Source organism: Ambystoma mexicanum, chromosome 3q (assembly GCF_040938575.1).
Source record: "Ambystoma mexicanum isolate Mex_15411 chromosome 3q, UKY_AmexF1_1, whole genome shotgun sequence".
Classification (NCBI taxonomy): Eukaryota; Metazoa; Chordata; class Amphibia; order Caudata; family Ambystomatidae; genus Ambystoma; species Ambystoma mexicanum.
The window spans coordinates 1,010,653,106-1,010,676,077 of record NC_090926.1 but is presented as its reverse complement, the minus strand read 5'-3'; the positions used below and the strand labels follow the sequence as shown (position 1 = coordinate 1,010,676,077).

At 47.8% G+C, this 22,972-nt stretch overlaps 1 protein-coding gene across 4 annotated transcripts in view; it reads left to right on the top strand.

The window, feature by feature from the left end:
- RPTOR (regulatory associated protein of MTOR complex 1) overlaps positions 1–22,972 on the top strand; it is a 2,822,438-nt gene that overhangs the window by 1,457,684 nt on the left and 1,341,782 nt on the right. For 2 of the 4 annotated variants that reach the window (XM_069655181.1, XM_069655183.1), the window contains exon 10: positions 19,728–19,842. In XM_069655181.1, the coding sequence (XP_069511282.1) occupies positions 19,728–19,842 (115 nt within the window). The remainder of the gene's footprint in view (positions 1–19,727; positions 19,843–22,972) is intronic. The other 2 variants (XM_069655184.1, XM_069655182.1) reach the window with 1 other exon arrangement.

The window sequence follows — 22,972 nt, the reverse complement described above, 5'->3', positions numbered from 1 at the left end:
CTGTGGGGAATTTACTTACCGGCACCCCTCGAATTCCGGTTTTCTTCAACGCTGCATTCCTGCACCTGAAAGAGAAAAGGAGAGACATTAGGCAGGCTATTTACTCACGCGCCATCGCGCCCTCCACAATTAGGCGCCTGCAAATACCCCAGCGTTTTCCAGAGTCTCTTCAGCATCCGAACTCATACCTGCAAAAGAAAAGAGACAGTTGGAGTGCATTTCGAAAGCAGGCAACAGGCACTTACTTACGCACTCCCAAGCGCTTCATTCCTATGCGCTGGCTCGAACTCCGGCTCTCTTCAAACCACCATCTTCCGCCTCAAGAGCCCTGCAAGACAAAAGGCACCATTTGAAAAGAACATTATACAGAGCCCTATTCCATACTAACGTGCCCACGCACCTAAAGACTGTAAGGACATTCAAGGTGCCTGGAAACTCACCGTTTGTGCAGTTAACGACGGTTAGCAATCCTCTGAAGTCAAGAGGCCTACGTTTCAACCCAGTGAAGGAACTGGTAACGGCACCCTGCACCAGACGCAGATGGAGAGTCCAGCATTCACCTATCTAAGGTGAGCACGTTGACCTTGGGGCTCCACGGAAAAGTGAGAGGGGGAGAGAGAGAGACACCCGACAATCCCAGGTCATTAACCCCATATTCTTTCATCTGCAGACATCTTACTCTTCGAGTTAGACACACAGTGCGAAGAGGCCCAGCCCCGGAAGCCAATCGAGTCCTGCACTTCACTTTTCAAGATACAGTTACCACCCTGCCAAGACCAGCGCCTTCGTGGGAATCAGGTGAGCGTTACAGGCACCACCTCTTTATGCGTAAAGCGGTTTTCTAAACCGAGGGTAGGTGGTCGCTCACTCTCCTCTGTGGGCTCTCTCCTTTGGAACAGCCTCCCCTTGTGCCGTGAGCAAGACCTCCTTACATTTCGGAAGCTTCTTAAGACTTTCCTCCTCTCCTCCTTCCCCTCCTCTTTCCTCTGCTAATCCCACAGTTGCTGAATCAGTGTCCTGTGCCCTTATGCATCATTCAGGGCCTTGACCTCCCACACCCATTCTGCCCAGTGTCTGTCTGTCTATAGCACTTGCATCTGCACACCCTCCGCTTGGAGGTTTCGCACTTACACCTTCTGCAGCCCAGTCCGCAAAGCACTCAATTAATTCCTAGCATTTCATCTGTGGCTCTTCCACAGACCTGGACCTCTCAGCACTCACCCCTTTCTCCCCCTTCCTTGCTGCACTTGCACGTTCTGAATACTCACAAGGCATAGTAGGTTCATTATTCTCCCACTCCCCCTATTGCTCTTAAATATTGTGTATGTATATGTATTTCCCTCCCTTGCTCCCTCCCTCCCTGCCCTGTGGGCCCTGTGAAATAGTATTCCCTTTTTGTATAAGTGCCTAACAAGCAAATAATAAATAAATGGGCCAGACCCCACATCGATCTGTTTGTGACAGCAGCAAACTGCAAATGCCAGATGTTTGCCAGCAGATTCCACCAGCTCTGGAGCAGGGGGGGTTGCATTCTCCTTTCTGTGTGAAGGTCTGTTCCTGTACGCATTTCGTCTGTTCCCTTTCCTGCTACGAGTCAACATACTCATTGTCAATGCAAGATGATACTCATCACCACGGCGTGACTGAGGCAGATTTGGTATCCGGACCTGCTCAGCCTGTCGGCATCACCTTCGGTCAAGCTGCCAGTGGTTCCGGATCTTCTCACCAGAGAAGGAGGCGCAATCCTTCATCATGACCCAGGATCTCTGAACCTGAGGGCTTGGCTCCAATGCCCTAGAGTTTGGAGGGTATGAGTTGCCGGCCGATTGCAGGGAGGTGTTCGCCAAGGACAGGGCGTTTTTGACTTTGAAGTGCTACGGTCACAAGTTTAAGCGTTTTGCTATGTGGTGCCAGTCACAGAGGATTACCCCTCTGAGGGTCACGGCCCCACAGATCCTTCCATACCTGCTATCCTAGGCCAAGGCTGGACAGCCACACGCCTCCATCAAGCTGCATCTGGGGCTATCTCCCGCTACACCAGGTCCCCAGGAAGGGCTTCACTTTGGTCCCACTGACTCGTCAAGGAGTTTCTCAAAGGACTTTTCCCATCTTTCCCGCTGGTGAAGGCTCATGCCCCGGCGTGGGAATACAACGTGGCTCTGACGAGGCTCATGGGGGGGGGGGCCTTCTAGCCTATGCATCAGGCCCCACTCAAGTTTCTCTCCTGGAAAACGGCTTTCCTTGTGGCCAACACCTCTGCCAGAAGGGTAAGTAGATCCAAGCCATATCCTGCAAGCAACCATACTCGACTTTCCACAAATCAAGTGTGGTGCTGCGTCTGCACCCCTCTTTCATGCTGAGGGTTCCACCGGAATTACACCTCAACAAGCCTTTGGTGTTATCTGTTGTTTTCCCGAGGCCTTCGTCGCAGGCGGAAAGGGCCTTGCACTCGCTGGACGTTGCTCGTGCCCTGAAGTTCTACATGGCACGCACAAAGAGTTTCCGTAAGACTTCACAGCTGTTTGTGAACTTCGGTCCTGTGAACCATGGGAAGGCCTTGTCCAAGGATTCCATTTCAAGGTGGCTGCATCACGCACTGTCATGGGGTGGCGAACCGACAGCTGCCTGGCCGTCCGAGAGCCCACTCCACCAGAGCGATCGCTCCGACGAAGGAGTACCTTTCTGGTGTGCCCCTGCTGGACATTTGCAGAACTGCTATGTGGAAGTCCACGCAGACCTTCACGAAGTTCTACTGCGTCGAAAGGGATTCCAGGGAGGAGTCCAGAGATGGCCAGGCAGCGCTATGCAACCTGTTCGCTTGAGGTGAGTCTGTTCCAGAGGTAAGGATTATTGCTTCTGTTGAGCCTTGCCACCTCCTGTGGTTGTGGAATGTTTTACTGCTATGTATTCGTTATTCATGAGCATGTGAATCCATGCCAGACCCCATGCTGGAGAACGTTTAAGTTACCTGTAACTATTGTTCTCCAGCATGGGTCCGGCATGGATTCACATACGAACCCTCCCTCCGACCCCTCTGCGGCTCTTCTTGGTCATACTGCCACTTTATGTGCTCACCAAATCTGAAGATGGCTGCCAGAGGAGGGCCTTAGGGAAAGAACTGTCATTGGATGGGGGCAGTATGACCCAGAGGACAGTGATTGGTTTAAAGGAGAAATACAGTTTTTAGGTAAAAGTGAAACCGTTTTTTCTTTTACCAAGGGTTCCCAGCCTGACAGGGAATATTCATGAGCATGTGAATCCATGTCCGAGAACAATAGTTACTGGTAAGTGACTTAAACCTTACTCTGCCTTGGCGCTGCCGGCTTACCTGTTCTTGTACATTATTGCAGTAACTGCACTGAGAGTTTGGCTTCCCTCCTCCCCTCCTTTGTGTTTAAGCACTTGCACACTCTGAACTGCCCCATGGCCAGGTTATATCATTGTTGTTTGTTCCTTCACTATCCCCTCTTCCACCTCTACCTGCAATCCACCTCCCCTCCCTTCATTGCATTAGGTTGATAGCACCTGCACGTTCAAAATCGTCTCACAACCTAGTCAGAATGTTTTGGTTTGTTTACTCCACTTCTACCTCCTCCTACACTTCCCTCCTCTCCCTTTTCCCACACCCCATGCTTTGCTTTGGCACTTACACGTTCTCAATATTTCAAGAACCTTTTAGAACGTTTTTTGTTTTCTACCACTCCTTGTTCATTTTCCCCATCCCTCTTTGTATTGATGCCCCGTGAAGCAAAATTCTGCTGTATAGTGTTCATTACAAATGACCAATGAATAAAGTCCTCTATCCATGTGCCCTTCCCCACATCCCTTCCTCCTCATGGTTTTCTCCTCACCCCTCTCCCTTCCTTTCTCTTCACCCTTTTCCTATTTAGAGAAACTGAAACGAACAAACAAGAAATGCCACCCTGTCTCACAGTTCAACAGGCTTTTCTACATTTGTGATCACATAAGGTTCAAAACATAGTACGTGGGAATTTCTATGACCGCACCAAAGTGAAAGTTTATTTAAATTATGTGTGTTCTATCCTCACCTAGTTACCAAGATTGTATACATAGTTGGAGAGTAGAAACAATGGAAATGCACAAAAATGACGGATACATTTTTTTTACGTATGGTTTATTTCATCGAATTTAGGCTGTATGAAAATCTTTTTTAAAAAAGTAAAGGACTCTGCAGTGCCGGTTCACAAGCACGTATGTGAAGGGAACTGATCGCAGGGAGTCAAGGGAGTTGGCGGCACTCAATGAGGTGTCGCCAAAAATTAAAGGGGAGGGTAGTACATTTCTAGAGTATGGGCAGTTTGACAGTGACAGTCAAGTTAACTACGGTCATATGAACCGCACACTTTTCAGTTAACGCTCAAACAACCCAAATTAGAAACAGCTGGTTAGGGCTGTCGCAAAATTGGCTTGGAAGCTTGTTTTCCCAAACTGGCAAATGCAGGAAGGCTGGTCAATATATACCCTCACTGTTTCACAGTGCGGAAACAGTCTAAGGTACTGTTTGTGCTAACATGGCAAGATCTAAAGCTCTAACGTGCTCCAGCCCAAAAATTATTTCAGACTGAATCGATCCTAATGGGCCTTGTGGTTTTATGACTAGTGCCTGTGTTATTCTAAGGGCATAATATCATGTTTGGAGGTCCTGCTTTCTCTTTTTGGGGTTCCCTAAACTTTTTTAGTTTTTTCTCCCTTTGGGTTCCAGTATCTTTTACTTTGTTCTTGTCAGAGGGACATCTGCTAAATTCCCCACTGCCACTACCACCCTTTTCTAGTATGTGATCCTTTGGTAGCCAATACGGGTTTGTACATTGGTGCTTTTTACGCCTACCATTTTTGCATTAGGATGACATTATCCCAATGCATAGATTTCATGGAGTGGACTGGCGGCAGCAGTCATTTAGTTTAAGCTTTGCCAGTTGTGCAGCACAATCTACTGCATTAATAGCACAATGTACCTTTTTAGTAGCCATTGGGGTACTAATGTATTTTTGTGGTTATGCTGTCAGCCATTTTGTGTTTGGGGAAAATCATGAAGCAGACCTGTGGATGTTAAGCCAACTGGATTGGTTGCCGCCAAAGGCTTTCTTTAAACTGCCTTGGTGTGATTGGAGGTCTGTCTTCAACCAGCCTCTGTATGTATAGGGATGAGCCTGTTACTACACTCAGTTTTGTTCAGATTTTGGGATTGCAGCAGGTTTGCTTACCTGCTGCAGGATTTTTACTGTGAAGAAGCCAATGCTGCACTTCTAGGACCACATAAACTATACTGGTTGGATTCTGTGTCCTGGCACCAGTTCAAATTTGTGTGTGCTGAATTTGCCTTTCTTAGAATGTACTTGTCCGCTCTGTGATGGTCCTTATTGTTTGGGTCAGGCATCCCGTGATGGGGTCATTTTACCACTGCTTCCACTTTTTACCACCCGAGTTGTGTGCCTTGGTGTTGGAAACTACTGTTGTGGTGAAGGGTGTTGGCAGTAAACTACCCTGCTACCTCTGCTGGTCTGGTCTATCCTTGGTCCCCCCACTGTTCTATTTGTGGAAATATCTTCTGATGACTTCCCCCTCCTTCAAACTGCTGGAACCTGCTTGTCTGTTTTCTTCCATCCTTGTGGTGCCATCTCCACCATTGTTTCCACTTCTGGCTGATGGACGCCTGATTGTTTTTCTTTTGGGCGTCAAGTTCATCATTGGTCCTGGGATCTGGTACTGGGCTGACTGGTTCATGCATTTCACCATGTAAATGAATACCTATTACTCATTGAGTTGTTTTGCCATTTAAGGGCAAGTTTCCCGAAACTGCCACCATGATTACCTACCTCTGATTCCTGGGATTGTGGATTATTCAAGATACTCCCGGCGGCCCTTGGTCCATGTGTTCTAGCAAGTCTCCTCCTACCACGATTTTGCAATTAGCTTACATGGGCTCAAATCCTGTTCTGCTACTTTTCTCCCTGGGACTGCTGGGTCTTGAACCTGGTAGTCAATTACTTCGAGTGACTTCTCCGGCCTCCTGTAGGATCAGTCGGTTGGAGTCTTCTTGACCTAAAAATCCAGATGGACGAGGCAAAGGACAAGGGTAATCTAGCCATTCCCTTACTGCTAGATCTATCAGCAGCCTTTGACCTCGTCGACCATCAGATCCTCACGGAACATCTGATGACCTCAGCAGCCTTCTCTAACCAGGCGACTGCCTGGATCCAGTCCTTCCTAGCCAACCGAACCACCCAGGTCTTCTCCCCGGTGGCCTCAGCACTCCCTGTCCCCATCACCTGCGGCGTCCCTCAAGGCTTGTGCGTCTCGCCGACCCTATACAATATCTTCACTAAGCTATTGTTTGCCCACCTAGATAACCTGGGTGTCACATACACAAACTATGCTGACGATACCCAGGTTCTCATCACCCTATCAGGGTGCTACGATGAGGACTCCACCAGAATCAACAACCTATATTTGGAGATCCAAGCCTGGATGGCAGAGCACGGTCTATGCCTCAACGATGAGAAAACTGAGCTCCTTCTTGTCGGCTCCCAACCACGGCTAAACAAACTAGACCCCCGTTACGCGTCCATGAACATAGACGGTAACCTAATCACAGTAGCCAAAGAAATCAAAACCCTTGGGGTTTACCTAGACTCTACTCTCTCGCTTAAAAGACAGGTGAATGCCACAGCCTCATCCACAGCTTGTACAAATAAGCTTATAAACGCCTGCAAACCTTTCCTATCTCCTTCCAGCTGCATTACACTAGCCAGAGCGCTAGTTCTCTCAGAAATTGACTACTGCAATACCCTCTTTCCCTGCACGTCAGAACGCAACCTGAAAAAACTACAGGTGCTTCAAAACAATGCCCTCAGAGCCGCCCTCAGCATCCCACGACACGCCCACATCTCCAGCATCAAGCAAGATGCTCACTGGCTCCCTGTACCAGATAGAATCCCTCTCAGATCCCTCGTCAGCGTCCATAAATGCGCTCCAATGACGCACCCAAATACCTGGCAGACAAGTTCCACAATCACACATCAACTAGACCAACTAGAATGCCATACACACATTGCCTTTCCGTTCCCAAATTCTCCCTAAAAAAAGCAGGTGGCACCAGCTTCCCTGTTCTAGCTGCCAAACTATGAACACTATGCCACTAAACCTTAGAGCAGAACCTTCCTTTTGGACTTTTAGAGCCAATACAAAAACATGGCTTTCCAACAAAAGTTCTGCTTAATGTACTTCTTCTCCGCATGACCTTGTCGACCATCTTGTAACCCGGTCTATTACACTTATTGTTGTTATTTCACAGTCTGTATTGTATATTTTTGCCATGCTGTAACTGTCTCTAAGTCTCCGGCGCCCGGTTACCCCAAGGTTCTGCGCGCGGTACAAATAAAGAAACTAAACTAATCACCGGTGGGATAGAACCGGGACTTGCTGGCTTCTTCCTGAATTACTCTTTCTGATGAAAATTACTTGTTACTTTTACACTTGTGGCTACTTCTGTATCATTGTATTATCTAGGATTGTAATGAATCATTGTCTTTTGGTGTGTCTTCTGTATTCAGTTATTAAAATTTAACCCCCTTTTCTCCTTGTAGGTTTATGTATATTCAAGGTACTGTGTGCATTTATATCCATAATGTTACTAGAGGGTTAGGAATACTGCGTGTGGATTCTTGAGTCCTGATAATGACTAAGGGAATGCAATGTTTTACTTAGCGTAGGGTTCTCTTGTGCAACCCTGCTCTCTCTTTACACTATAGGCACAGTGCATTTCACCAGAAAGTGGACTTGCATGTAAACGGTAGAGGTGGTTTGGTACACCATGTGGGACATGATTTTGAGCATGCTTGGTGGTGATGAAATCCTCTACAAAAGATAAAGACTTAAGCATTTTCCCTATTTGAGTAAGCTTTTCCTTGCCAAGAAAAGGGTAAATGTGTATCCAAGTGGAATATCCTATGATATATGATATGATATGGCAGTTATAACGCGCCTGTTCACAAGTGTTTCAAGGCGCGACAAGGCCTGGTAGGGGAAACAGAGGGATGGCAAAGACAACTATCCTACTAGGTCAGGTGACCTTGAGATCGCGCGTGCAGGGTATGTGGGATGGGGATGGGATAGTGCAGTACATAGCACATCATTCAGGGACGATCAGGGCCACACCCCCTCCGGAGTGGTTGGGACTGGAGTGTCAAAGCTTGTAGCAGAGCTGGCCGTTAAACATGTCGCAGTGAGAACGTGGACATCGAGGTCAAGTTCCTCCAGGAGGCGGCAGATGTCAGAGGAGTGTTTGACAACAGAGCGAGAGTTTAGAGTGGCAATATGGTGAAGGTTGCCATCCTAGAAAGACTTCCAGGGAGGGGTACAAATCAGAGGTACGCCCTGCGAAGGTGTAGAAGCACCCCAAGGGGGCGGGGGGGCAGTAGAGGGAGGAGGAGAGGGCAAGGTACCCCAGGAGGAGACAGCAGGTGGAGGCAAGGAGGCTGTGGAGGGGGGAAGAGGGGACAGGAGAAGAAAGGAAATTGATGAGGCGCGTGAAGCATCTATCGAAGAGAATGTTGGCTTGAGGGCCTTGGGACACAATGGTGCCATTCGAGTAGACATTAATGATGACCTTAGAGGGCCTCCCACCGGGTGCCATCATTAATGGGAGAGGGCGAGAATGGAGAGAGCACAGCGACCATATGAAGAGTCCATAGTTCTGGCGAGGGAACGACAAAGAGGATGTCTGTGAAAGTTTACCTGGAGGAGGCACTGGTATAGGTGTCAGCGATAGGGAGGCCTGGGTTGGACACCAGGATGTCCTTTTTTAACTTCTTCCTACCAGATTTAGTGAGGAGAGAAGGATAGTCAATAGAGAAGCAGTTAGAAAAGATGGGAGAGACAGAGAGCACCATAGGGCTTAATCAGAAACAATCATTCTTCTTAAACTAGGGTCACATTGCAGAACAGTGGTTGATTTTGAAGGTCATGAGGAATGCTACCTAATATGAAATGTTGCAGAACCCGGTCGACTAGATGTGTGGGCTATCCTTTATTTGGTTGTGATGCATCTGAATAACTAAATATTTTTTAACGTTCGCCATATCTAGATTAGGGTGGAATAAACCATTTGTATGTAATCCCTGCCTGAAAGTATTACTTTTAAGAGATTGATTTTTCATTTTATCAGTGGGTCAGGCCTAAGTAGACTGTTTTTAGTTAAATATCTGAGCATAACAAGGCATACAGAAATGCTAAGCTGTGAAAGGTTTTTCTCACCTAGTAGGGAATGCGTTAGTGACAAAAAGCACTGGTAGTAATTGAAAGGATTTTTTCCTATGTGTGATATTATAAGACTTCGAGTTTAGGAATGAATAGTCCTCTCATATAGGACCTTTGTTTTATTGGGTGTTAACTGTCTACTGCAGTTTTTTTCTACATTGAAAGGGTGCAGAAGGAGGAGACCGACACACAGGTGGCATTGTTATTGATATAAACTTTTATTAGTAATTAAAAGAAAACCTAACTTTCCATAACTCTGAGGAGTTTTCCTACCTCCACTAAAATACTAAGGTTTCGGTCAGGATATCCGTATAAATCAATAGTCCGCCATCCTGTGTCAAAAAGCCTACTTCTGTCCCTCACACTTACATCTAAATAGGTAGTGGATCTTTTTTGTCCAGAAGAATGGTTCCCTTCTTCTGGCTAGCTGACCACAGTTCCAGTTGTTAGGTGGGATCTTTACCTGAGGGAATGACTCCCTTCCCCAAGTATCAGTCCCTTTCCAAAGCACAGAACAAAGTTCTAGTTTGTAATACCAACTAGCAGTTAAGTTCTCTGTTCAACTCAAGTTCCAGTCCAAACATCAGCATTCCTTCCCATAGTTGCTTCTTCACTATTGGATTTCTGGAGAATGCCTCCCTTCTTCAGCTATCTTGTTCCTTGGTGTTCCACCACCAGGTAGAGTGACTCCTTTCCCCTGTTCTATGTGTTCCAGAAGAATTCCTCTCTTCTCTTGGTACTCCAGCAGCACAGTGTCGCAACACTGGGGGATGATTCCCTTCACATAGCTTTTTCTTTTATGGTTTTACACAGTTCAACAATACCAAGGGGGAATTACCTTACCCTGATTTCAGTACTTCACAAAAAGAAAAGGATTGCAGATCATCCGGCCCTCTGCTTAAAAACATTGCATATTTATCCCATGGGGACTGATTCCCTTCCCCTGGCCTTTCTTGGCTTTGTTTCCCAGTTCACAATGCCAGGGAATGTCTCCCTTCCCCTGTCCTTCCTCAGGCTTTTTATCACGGGGCACAATGCCAGGGGGAATGCCTCCCTTCCCCTGGTCTTCTCATATACTCTAGTCGATGCAGGTCTTAGACCTGTATCACAGTTCCTTTAGTGATTTGTTTTAGCAGACCTGGTTCACTACCCCGCCAGGTAGTGCCACGAAGAACATTACTAGTGATGCTCTCCTACTCAGGTTTTGGGTTCCGGGCCCTGCTCTCTTCTCAGAATTTTACTCCGGATAGACCTGGTTTACTCTCCTGCCGGGTACTATTATGTATAGTATTCCTCTGTGTTATACATGGGTTGCAAACCCTTGCTTTGAGGTTTCTCTGGTCCCCATTTCCGACCTGACAGCCCATGTACCTTCTGGGTCTCTGTCATTCCTCATTTGACAGGCTCAGGCACTTTCAACATCCTCTTTAGCTTCTCTCACTTTCCTGCTGCTTCCGTTGCACTTGCTGTGGCTTTGCATTGTTTTGTTCTGGGCGGGCTACGCATCTACAACAGTGCCGTCCACTGTTTCCAGCGTCAGCACTCTTGTTTCCCCAGCTCTCCAGTCGGCCTGTGGACGGCGGACCTGGAGGGGCACCTCGGTTCCCATTCTTGTGTCCTAGACAGCAACATCTCCTCCTTTCCACGTTGCAAGCCCTCTCTGCTCTGCCGTTCCTTCTGGTGGGGTCTGGCAATAAGGTAAGTCCTTATTCGGTCTTCACATGGTATGGACGATGGAGTCTAGACCACTCATGCAGGTTCCAATGGGGATTAGTTATGGCTCCAACTCCTCCTCATCTCAGCACCCCTTAATGAAGTCATAGTCAAGTCATCCATACTCATCCTCCTCTCAGCGTCAGCTGCCTCATCAACCTCGTAGACACACATGGCAGATTGTAACATCGAGATGTGTGGCATGGGACAAGGGTGTGTGAAGGAGTTGGGTGGAGGTCTGAAATACTGCGTTCTCCCGAGACGCTCTCCCTAATCCTCAGAGGGCGAGTCTCTTTCCCCCCCCCCCCGAGATCCTCCCACTGCGTACCACCCCCAGGGTGACTATCGGGTAGCGACCTCACCTACCTGGCCTCATGGGAAAGGGCTCCCCCTCAGGAGAAGTGACAACTTCTCTGGATTCATCACAGCATACACTGGTTACATCAAGTGTTTGTTTGTTGTTAACTCTGTGAACTAACTGAACTTTACAACAAGACTTCCCCTTACTTTGAGTTGAGCCTGACTACTCTGCCCCAGCAACCGCTTTAGAAAATGTTTGGTTTCCAATTTGGTTGCAATCATGTTTTGCCATTAGGTTGGATCGTTGCATAGACCTCACCAGAGGGTTGTATAAAAAATCTCACCCCCTGTTGCAGTGCGCTTCACATTCTGTTTTTACCCCACAATAGTAAAAGGTAATTAAACTCATTTCCAATTCTTGAGATGGAAGTGTTCATTTGGTCTAACCAGTAAGGTTAGTATCAGCCTTTGGATCACGTGCAGTTTGGGTTCATGCAGGCACAGTGCAGTCACTTCTCTCAATGGGAGCTCCAGTGGGTCCACTCGACTGATGCAAATCAAACTAGCATGTGAGATTGGGTTTCTGTTTGGTTGAGCCGGACATGTCCCTGATGCTGCACAGGAGAATGAAGCAATTGCACTTGAGATTGAAGCAGCTCAGAAGCATCGAGATTAATTGTGAGGCATCAGAGTTTAGGATTGCCCTTTGGGCTACATTGCAAGGATCGTCTAGTACCTACGGATTGGTGAACGCACAGCGTTTGCAACCGGCCTTGTCAGATGCCTGGCTCCCGTGAAGGACGCTGGTTGCAGAAGCACAGCCCTAGTAGCCCCGAAGATCCAGTGGTGTCACTTGAACGCAGCAGATGCTTCTTGAAGTAGCTCCTTAAAACAGAACACAAAGTTGTTTGGTTCGGATGTAATTGATGTGCAGATCCTTTGGCAAAAGCCCACAGGAGGATTCCAGTGATGGTACTGTGGTAAGATGGGCACTCCTCGGCAGGATGGCACTTTTTGTGGTTGTTAGTTTGGAGTCTGTAGCAGCTCTAGGTTCCACTTTGTCCGCTGCTGGTGAAACTCTGTTCCGCTGCTCTTGCCTCTTTGTTGGTCCCCCACAAGGAGCAGGCTGGCAGGGCTTATTTGAGGAATTAGGTTTGAGGCTACAACAATGGGGCTGCTGTCAAATCAGGAAAAGTGAGCACCATTATCAGCCTCCATTGGGTAGATGGGAAATTTTGTAATGTGGTCCATGGCAAACTTGACCAACAGGAGAGGTCTTGGAAGGTTGCAGTTCCAGCAGGGCTTACGTACGTAAGTCTGGATTTGGTGAGCTGCTTCTTTTCATATTGTGGCACCCTTCCCTAATAGTCTACTGATAACTGGAACTTGCCCTCAAAATATATTGGGCATTTGAGCAAAAGGCGGTGTGACAGTAGCAGAAGGAGCTTTTGGTGCTGTGGGTGGACAATGGGGCACCAGCGGGAGGCTGGGGGGCACACTGGGCACGCACTGGCACCACGAGGGACACAGGAAGGGCGGACTCCCTTCTGCCCCTACCCTGGCTCTGTCACTGGTGGGCGATGAACCAATCGCAGAGCTGCATTCATTCAATATGTTGGTTGTCACTCATATAGTGGGCACCTACATTGAACAGGTTTCTTCCAGGTCAAACCCTAGGTGGAGATTCAAAGGTGAATGCAGACACAATTCACAAATTCCTCTCGGTTATGGCCATACAACTCCAAGGCCAACAGCTTTGAGCGTATATTACGCAGGAACAATGCCAGACTCTGCACTGGATTTTATATGCTGGAGCACACCCTGGTGTATGCAGATGATTTGCGTCCTAAACGGGCTGTTATTAGATGTTAGACGTGTAGGAGGGAAGTAAAAATAAAACGTGGGACAGCGTAGGTAGGTTTTTCGGCCTCACAATTGTGGGTCCCATGTGCATCCCGCTTGTGGGTGAGTGCCACTATGTTCTCGATTACCGATGAGCACTGCCTTGTCTTTTGAATAATGGACGCGGCTCCATTAATTTCAGCTCTTCTCTCTGAAGAGGTGCCATTAATATTTCCAGAGCTCCTCGTGTCACTTTGCCATGCTGCTCCAAGTCTTTACGGTGCCCGTGGGAGACATTTGTTGCTTGTTACAAGGAAGCAGTTCTGATTATCTGCTAATTAATGTCAGCGAAGGGGGTGATGGTGAACATTCCTCGGTGCCGCTGCAGCACGGTCCCTCCAGTTTTGCTTACATGTATTCATTTTTTAACTTGCATTCTGAGTTTCGTGCAGTTTTCACGGGTAACAGCGTAAGGTCGAATTGCATTGGGGGGAGGCAGTTACGCTCCCCTCCCACTGAGTCCTCTTGGCTAAGGTCTGTGACCACGGTCACTGAGCCTGGTTTGTCACCTTGCTTTTAGTCCAGGTTGAAGACTTTTCCTCATCCTGAGCTTCGGCAGACTCTTTCCATGCTGTGGATCTGATTTCCGAACACTCTGCTTTTCCAGCCACCAAGCCAAATATCCCAGTGCATTTTTGCAGTCTCAGGCTATAGAGGATTGATGCTCGGGTCTAAACAAGTAAGCGTAATTAATCGCTCTCTATGGATATTTGGACTGGCATATCCTCCGCAAAGCAGGTCATAAGCGGCACTATTGCAGAAATGTAGGCAGCCCCATCCGGTCTTGGTATCAGGAGCAACTCTGCTCCAGGACACAAAGTTCATAGCGCTGAATTTCAGTTTCTCATACTGTGCAAGGATGCTCACACATCCAGATCAGCCACTTGTTGGCCTATGTGCAGGCCACACCTGCATGACAAACTCCCTTTCCTGTCCTGCAGAACTGTCCACAGACAGAGGGCAAGTTGCTAGGCAATGTGTCCTTCAAGATGCCAAATGTCTCGGTGGTATCCTTTCCAGATAACCATCTTCTGCTTGGTAAGGACACACTGCCAATATCCAACTTCATAGTGCATAGATAGTCCAATGAGGCACAGTTTTTATGTCCTTTATTATTCAAGCAGAACCCTCAATATCCCATGATATGAAAGGTGCATTTTTGGTCTGTTTACCATTGGTTTCCAGAAAAACGGAGGTTTAGGGCTGCGTTTGCAGGACGCATTACTATGTAGTATCTTGGGTCGTCAAGACAACTCTCCTAATCCCCCTTCTCGTGTTAACGAGATGCGATTATATTTGGGATGAGCCCAAGGTAAGGAATGGAAGATGCACAAAAGAATGTACTTCCCTTGCCAGCACTGCATTATGGAAGTCTGGCGTATTTATTGGTGATTCGCATGACACCATCTGAAATGGGCAAAAACCTTTCTTCTTAAAGTTAACAAGACGAATGTCTTGTAGAGATGTAAAAGTGCTGCCACATGATTAGCAAATAATTTTGTCCCAGGTGTTTTAAATTGAGACTAAACCATTCATGGCCACACGCATGTTTGTCCTCATTTAAATATGTCCATCGTTCAGCCTTGAAAGATTACCAATAGATCGACTGTCACCGCAGGTAGTGTTTTAAAACGACTTAAAATCATGTTAGGCTTCAACAAGGCTGCTACCACCAAAGGTGAGTACCATTCTCTGCCTCAATTGGGCAGATGGCTAGTTTTGTAATGTGGTATGTGTACTGATAACTGGAGCTTGCCCTCAAAATGTATGTTGAATTTGAGCGTTGTGGTGCAGGAACCATTTCCAGAGCTGAATGTATTCAATATTTTGGCTGCAACTCATTCAGTAGCCACCTACTTTGAATGTAACTAAACTTAAAGTAACTGTGGCTGTCTGATATTGGACTAGCACAAATAGTTCGGCTATTCATTAAGTGTGCAGGTTGGCAACATCACTCCCCGTCAGAATTTACAAAGTGAAAAATCTTTATTCAACAAGGTGTATATTCCTCACAATGGTGTTATGCTCACATCTATGTTTTCCATAACGCATGGTTTTCTACTTAAAATGTGCAGTACGTTTCTCTCATGTCGCACAGTTCATAACCATACTTTTATTAACACCCGGTGTTTTGCCCACAATATGTCTTACTTCATTGACTTGTGTCATGCTCACCCTGTTGATGCTCTTCTCACCGCCTGGGTCCTACTCACACTGTGCTAGTATGATGCTCATCACTCCTAGTGTCCTGCTCGCTGTACGCTGTATGATGCTCTTCTTTCCTCCTGCTCGCGATGCGCTGGTGTGATGCTCTTTTTACTTTCTGGTGCCCTGCTTGAGTGCGCTGGAATGATCGCTTAGTCACCACCTGTGTGATGCTTTTGTGTCCTCCACACAGTAGTGTTCTACTTTTCTCACCTCCTCGTGTCCTGCTGTCCATGCAATGGTGTGATGCTTTTCTCTCTTCCTGATGGTCCTCTCACAATGAGCCATTTGATGCTTTTCTCACCTCTTGGTATCGGTATGCTGGTGTGATGCTTTGCTCACATGATCGGTGTCCTGCTTACAGTGCGCTGGTGGAATGATTTTCTCACCTCCTGGTATCCTACTCGCAGTGTGCTGGTGTGATGCTTTCTTCATCTGCTAATGTTTCTGCTTTAATTTTGCTGGTGTTATGTTTTTCTCCCTTCCTGGTGTCCTGCTGTCCATGCAATGGTGAGATGATTTTCTCGCTTCCTGGTGGTCCTGCTCACAATGAGTCATTTGATGGTTTTCTCACCTCTTGGTATCAGTATGCTAGTTTGATGCTTTTCTCACATGCTCGGTGTCCTGCTGACAATGCGCTGGTGGGATACTTTTCTCACCTCTTGCACTCACTGCACTGGTATGATGCTTTTTTCACCTCCTGGTATCCTACAGTGTACTGTTGTTATGCTTACTCATATGTCCCGTCCCTTTTTTCTCCATCCTTGTGGGCGTCCCCCAACATGGGGAGGGTACTGGAACCTTTGAGCGCGAAAAATTGAGCTTCCCCTTTAAATCTAGTATAGCTTGCAGGGGTGCATATCAATCTGCTAGAGTTCAGGGTAGTGGGCCTGGCTCTCACTGCTTTTCTGCCTCTAATCAGAGTCTCTGCGGTTCTGGTCAAGACCGACCACTCCACAACAATATTTTACCTGAACAAGCAGGGTGGTACCCATTCCCCCGTCCTGTGTATGGAGGCAGTTGCGATATGGGCCCTAATGGAAGGGATTCCGATTTCAGCAGTCCTCCTCCCGGGGGACATCAAAGTGGAAGCGGACCAACTTCGCTGCTTGGTGTTGAACACCTGCAAGTGGGAGTTGCACATAAACTCCTTGCTGCCCGTGTTCCAGAGATGGGGGTGTTTCCGTATCTGTACTTGTTTGCATCTCTTCAGAATTCCAAGTGCCCCCGCTTTGCCACCTGGGCGGGCTGGGGTCAGAGGTCTGTAGGTGACACGGTCCAGCTCTGCTGGCACGTCTGCATGTGTTATGCGTTTCCTCCTCCACCATTGCTACAGTAGGCTCTCAGCAAATTCCGGAATTCGGTGGGCTGCAACCTCATCCTGATCGCCCCATACTGGCCATCGAGGGCTTAGTTCTCGGACCTTCTACAGTTGCGCTCCCAGGAGCCTGTCCATCTTCCGGTCCCCAGCAGGGGCTTCCTGGCAAAGCAGGGCGGGGCAATGGAGGAACCGGCCAGGCTAGCCTTTGCAGCCTTATTCATGACCAGCTGAGGCTGCAGCATACTCGGTTTTCAGATGACAACTGGGACATCATACAGGAGGTAGTCTACTCGATCCCAGTGTAAGAGTAAGTGGACTGGATTCTGCCACGCAAAAAGAGGCTGGACCCCCCTCACCTGCTCCCTGGATGCCGTTCTGTCATTTTCCGCACATCTGGCTCGTTCTAGCGTTCAGTTGGATACCTGCCCCACCTATTTGGCGGCCATTGGGGCTTAAAGGAATTGCCTGGAGCATGTTTTTTCGGCAGTCAACCCGGTGGTAAAGGCTCACCTCAAGGGTTTGTCCAGACTCTTTCCTCCCGTGAATAGGCCACATCCGGTCTGGGACCTCCATGTGGTTCTCGTGCTTTGCATCGCAAGCCCTTTGAGCTGATGGCCTCAGTGGACATCGGGCTGAAGACAATGCTATTGGTGGTGGTTACCCCTGCACACAGAGTCCGTGAGCTGCAGGCATTGTCATAATGCAAACCCTTCAGCACATTTTATAATGACGTGGTCGGAGGCAGAAAGGTCTCTAAATTCTTTCGACCTCAAGAGGGACCTCAAGTTCTCTCTTGGACAAATTCCTTCAGGAAGTCTGAGGCATTGTTCATCACCTTCGTGGGATCGCCTCCCGGCACCCAGGCTTCTAAAGCTTCTATAACCCGTTGGATGGTCCAGGCCATTTCAGTGGCGTATACAGCCGTGGGCAAACCAGTTCCTGAGGGAATTCATACCTATGCGGTCAGGAGGCCAAGGCCGTCATGTTTCAGAGGTATGCTTTTTGGGATGTCAACAGCAAGACGACTATTTGGCCCACTCTGTCGGCTTTCTGTAAGCACTACTCGCTAAATACCAGCTCCAGGCACGATGCAGAGTTTGGCCAGGCGGTTCTGTAGAACCGTTTTGTTTCATCCTAGATATGAGCAAGGTTATCACGGCTCCACCCTATGGTCTTGTTCAGTGGTATCACCCACAAGGATGGAGGAAAGGGGAGGGAACATACGAGTAATTAAAGTTACCCACCGTAGTGACTAGTGTACTCCTAGTCCTTAATCCCCTTTCCTCCATATTTCCCACCCATCTTCCCCCACTTGTATGCTAGGGGCTAATATGTAAAAAGCGAGGCCTTGGTGGGGGGGCTGGGGGAGCGCATTTACCACACCCAGGACCGCGCCCATCACGCGCTATACTAAATTTAAGGGGTAGGCAACATTTTCCGCTGCCAAACGTTCTGGTACTGTCCCCCTTTTGGGGGACGCCCACAAGGATGGAGGAAAGGGGACCAAGGGTTGATTACTCTAGTCACTAGAGTGAGTAACTTTAATGTTCTCATCTCCTTGTTGTCCTTCTTGCAGTGCACTCCTGTGATGATTTGCTCACTTAATGACTGCCCTGCTCCATTGCGCTGGGGGTGGGGGAGGTAGTGTCCCACCTTCTCATGGTCCTACTCACAATGAGCTGTGTGATGCTTTTCTCACCTCTTGGTGTCCTGCTGACAGCGTGCTGGTGGGATGCTTGTCCCACCTCCTAATGCTCTTGCTCTAGTGTGCCGATGGGATGATGTTCACTTCTTCTTATGGTCCTGCTCAGTATGCTGTGAGATGTTTTTCTCACCTCTTGCTTACACTGTGCAGTGTGAATCTTTTCTCACCTCTTTGTGTCTTACTCATCTTGTCCTGGAAATGTGGGTTTGTCACCGCCTCACAGTTCCTGCTCACAGTCTGATGGTGCCCGTTTCTCACCACCTGGTTTACATCTTGCAGTGCACCAGTGTGATGCTTTTCTCATCTTCCTGGTGTCCTGCTCATGTTGTGCTGGGATGATGCTTTTCTTACCTCCTGGTTTACTTCTCCCAGTGCAATGGTGTGACGCTTTTCTCATTTCCTGATGATCATACTCCATGCATGCTGGTGGGAATGCTTTTCTGTGCCCCCCCGCCAGCCCTGGTGGTCTCCACGCTGTAGTGTGTTGCTGTAATGCATTTCTCAACTCTTGATGGACCTGCTTACACTGTGCGTGTGTTTTCACACCTCCTGCTCTCGGTGCAATGATGCAATGTTTTGATCACTTCCTGATAGTTGTGCTTTAAGGGTGCTGGTATCCTGCTTTTCTAACCTCCTGTTGTCTTTACCAGTGCACTCTTCCCCTTTCCCAATAGCTCTGCTCACAATGAGAGCTGTGTGATGCTTTCTATATCTCTTGGTGTCGGTGTGCTGGGGTGATGTCTTGCTCACCACGCTCTGGTGGGATGCTTTTCTCACATCATGTGTCGTCCTCACAGTGCGCAGGTGGGATGCTTTTTCCCCTCCTGTTGGTCCTGCGCAGAGTCCTCTGGTGTTAGGCTGATTCCCCCCCCCCCCGTTTGCTCCCAGTGTGCTGGTGTGGTGCTTTTTTCGCATCTTAATGGTCATGCTCACAGTGAGCTGTGCAATTATTTTCCCAACCCCTGGCGTCCTATTTACTTTTTTCTGTACTTCTCTCATCTTCTCGGTTTTTTCTCACAGCATTCTGTACTTTATTCAGATCGTGGTGTCCTGCTCACACGATGCCATAGTTATGCTTAAATGAACTTTTAGCGCCCGGCTCACCTGCACATTTTAGTATCCTGCTCACAATGTTTAGTACGTGTGCATTTCTGATAATTAGTGACTTACTTGCAGGATGCTCTAGTTATGGTTTTTTTGGTATCTTTTAGGGTCCTGCTCACTTCTTGCTGTGCTTTTCTCATCTTCATGTGGTCATGGTGCGCTGAAATAATTAATTGTCCTCTCTTGTTCTTCCCCCAGGCAAGCATGGGACCTGGCAGTGGACATTTGCCTCTCACAGTTGCCCACCATCATCGAGGAAGGGACGGCGTTCAGGGTAAGACCTGGAGGAGGTTGCTGGGAAGACGTGCCTGAGGTGACTTGAGATAATGAGCGTCCGTGCGCTGGCGTTTGAGCTGAGCTGTAACAGGGCAGAGATCTTGCAGTTGTAGTTTTTGTAAATGGTGAAATGTGTTTTCTATGGCTGTGCTTGTGCGCACAGTGATCCCCTGCCCTTGAGATGACCGTTGACATCCCACAAGCCTCTTAAAGAACGGTTGTCTCAATTGTCAGCCTCTTTCTGAGCTGGCACGTTGCTCGCCGCACTTTTCTCGCATCAGCCCTTGGGCCACACATCCTATGTGTCTGCTTCCAATGAATACTTTGTTTCTACAGATTCTTCTTCTTTAGAAATTGCACCTTGTGTTGAATGAAATCTTAAAAATGTTTGAGCAGTAACCAAGGTTTGGGGGAGAAGGAGTTTTTGCTGTGGGTCTGCTGCTCCTCTGTGCTGTAATCTTGAATATTCAATACCTGAACTGATCCTGGATCCAATTAAGAGGATGAGCACTTGACCCTTGTTTGATTTGTCATTTTCCCTACGCCAGTCATCTCCGTATCCTGAGCGCTCACGTTTGTCTGTGGACATGCGTGAGAAGGCCACCCAGTATTGTTTTTGCTTGGAATTCTGGCACTTATAGGTTGTTCTTTACATTTGATATTTTTGAAAAATACAAATGACAAAATCCAAAGGGGGGGGTCCCTGGGTAGGGGGGGCAGATTTGATTGGCCTTTTCATACATAGCCACGAGATACTTGAGAGTTTTACATATCGGCCACTTGTCTGTGACCCACCACTTTTCAGCATCATCCTCTGATCCCAGAGACCTGGAACCATGGCAACCATTGCACTGTAGGAGCTGCCTGCAACCCGCAAATATTGCATATCTGCTGTAGTGACCGCCAAAGCTTCCACACTTGCCTTACAGCTTTGACAAAAAATCCTGAATGTGAGTTTACTCCTCAATGTTTTGTCCATCTTTCCCACACTTTGCTGTGTGCGCACCCCAAAGTCGGGGAACTCTGAAGATCAAGAGTGTGAATTCCGCAAAGAAAGGTTTGATGCCCTGTTAGTCCAGTTTTAAAATATACGAAATCCAAGTTTTGATTGGATTAACTAAAAAGAAAATGCTGTGATGGTAAAATGCCGTAGACTTTGTCAGATGAAGGTCGCAGATCCAGATTCAGTCTGGATCCATCATCTGATAAAGTCTGTGCGAGTTTGAGAGCTAATGCCTTGAACCTTCTTGGCATGCTTTTACTGACGGTCTAATGCTAGATATGAAAACTTGGATTTTGTGTGATCTATCAGAAAAGAAACGGATGGGAAGCCCAAGCAGGCATCTTGGAGGCCTGGGCCTAGATGCATTTTGGAGCTACTAAGTCCTTTTGTTGCTTCTTTGCTACTGTGGCGTGAGCTTCAGTCCCTTTTTCTACTTAGAAGGTGCCCATGTGTTTAAAATGAGAGCAACTGGCGGGTTTGGGGTACACACTTTGGGGTGAGTGTCTTGTTCTCCAACCCCTAACCAACCACAGACCTTCACAGCTCCAATTCGTGTATTCCCTTCCCTTTGGTAGCATCAATCTCGCCATAGTTTGTCAAAATTGTAGTCCTTTGGAAACGCATCTGACTGAATATTCCTGTGCTCACAGACAACAGGATTTGTTCAAGTGTAGTGTAACTAGTGCATATCAGGCAAGAAGGAAATTCCAACCAGGTATTTCCAATGAACCATCTTTTGTCCTGTTCAGGATTAATGGAATGCCATAATTGCATTTGAATATCAGCAGCCACCTGATCAAGGAAAGCCTTAATGGAATGCCATAATTGCATTTGAATATCAGAAGCCACCTGATCAAGGAAAGCATTAATGGATTGCCATAATTGCACTTGAATATCAGAAGCCACCTGATCAAGGAAAGCATTAATGGAATGCCATAATTGCACTTGAATATCAGCAGCCACCTGATCAAGGAAAGCTAGACAAAGTTGGATTTAATTGATTGACTTTGGTAGGGGACATTCTACCATTGGTGATGGTGATGGCTGTGGGCTAGTCTCTTTGCCTCTGAGTTCCACTGAAGGTGACCCAAATAGATCAGTGCCCACCGTACCACCGAAAGGCTGACGTGAGACACACCAGCGATAGTAGTTGTAACAGCTCAGTCAAGATGGCTTTAGATTTCGGCACGAGTGAGGGGGGGGGGTAGGAGAGAGCGACAGAGAGAGAGACCTGTTTGCCGAGTGATGTTCCCCGATTGCCACAAGTCTTTCTTTCTGGGTAATGTACCTGCACTGCAAACTTTTGGAATCACTTTTGCATGTTTACGCTGGGTGTTAGCGATCGCCTAAATGTCGTCCCGCTACGTCTCCCGTATTTATGCCGTGCCTCTGCTCATTCGGTTACAGCTGATTAGAGCGCCCCGATGCCATCCGTCTTCTCTGATCACTTCGGCTGGCATTTTATGGGCTGCCACTCTTGTCTTCTCCGCATTGTGCGCTATAAATCTGTCGCGCGCCTGGCTCCGGTGACCGAGGCCTTCATTATTGTCGGCGCTCGCAGTCGCCGCAGCGGATGGAGGCGTGTTGTCACCTGATGGGGACATTTTGTGCAGCTTCCTCCACAGAAGATTAGAGGGGGGTGAGGCAAGAGGGAAGAACACCTTTCACTGGCTCTCATCCAAAAGACCACTAAGTCGCATGTGTGTAACAAAACCGAATGTGCTCTGCTCCTCCCAAACTGCCCGCCAGCACCTCATTTGGAGCAGTCCAGCTCCTGGGTTGTAACAAAACCCTCTCCTCATCTGTGAGAAAATACTGCATTGCAGCGTGTGGTCCTTCACGGACCCTTCTAATAAAGCTCTGCAATAATTCTCCTCCTGCGTACTCCAGCTGCTCATCTGTTATGAGAACATGCCCAGCAGCTCCTCGCGTTTAAAAGGAAACGATACGTTCCTGCTATTCATCTATAACAAAACGCTCCAGTCTTTTTTCTTTAAGATTCCCTGCAGCAAGACTCCCTACCAAGAAAGCTCTAGGGAAAGTGCTAGAATACCCGTTTCACTAAACCTCCATGTCTCTCCGCCTTACTCGCTACACAAAAGAAGAACACACGAGCCACTCGCACACAGCTTTTTTTTTTAAAAAAAGTCCCTCTGCCCCAGAC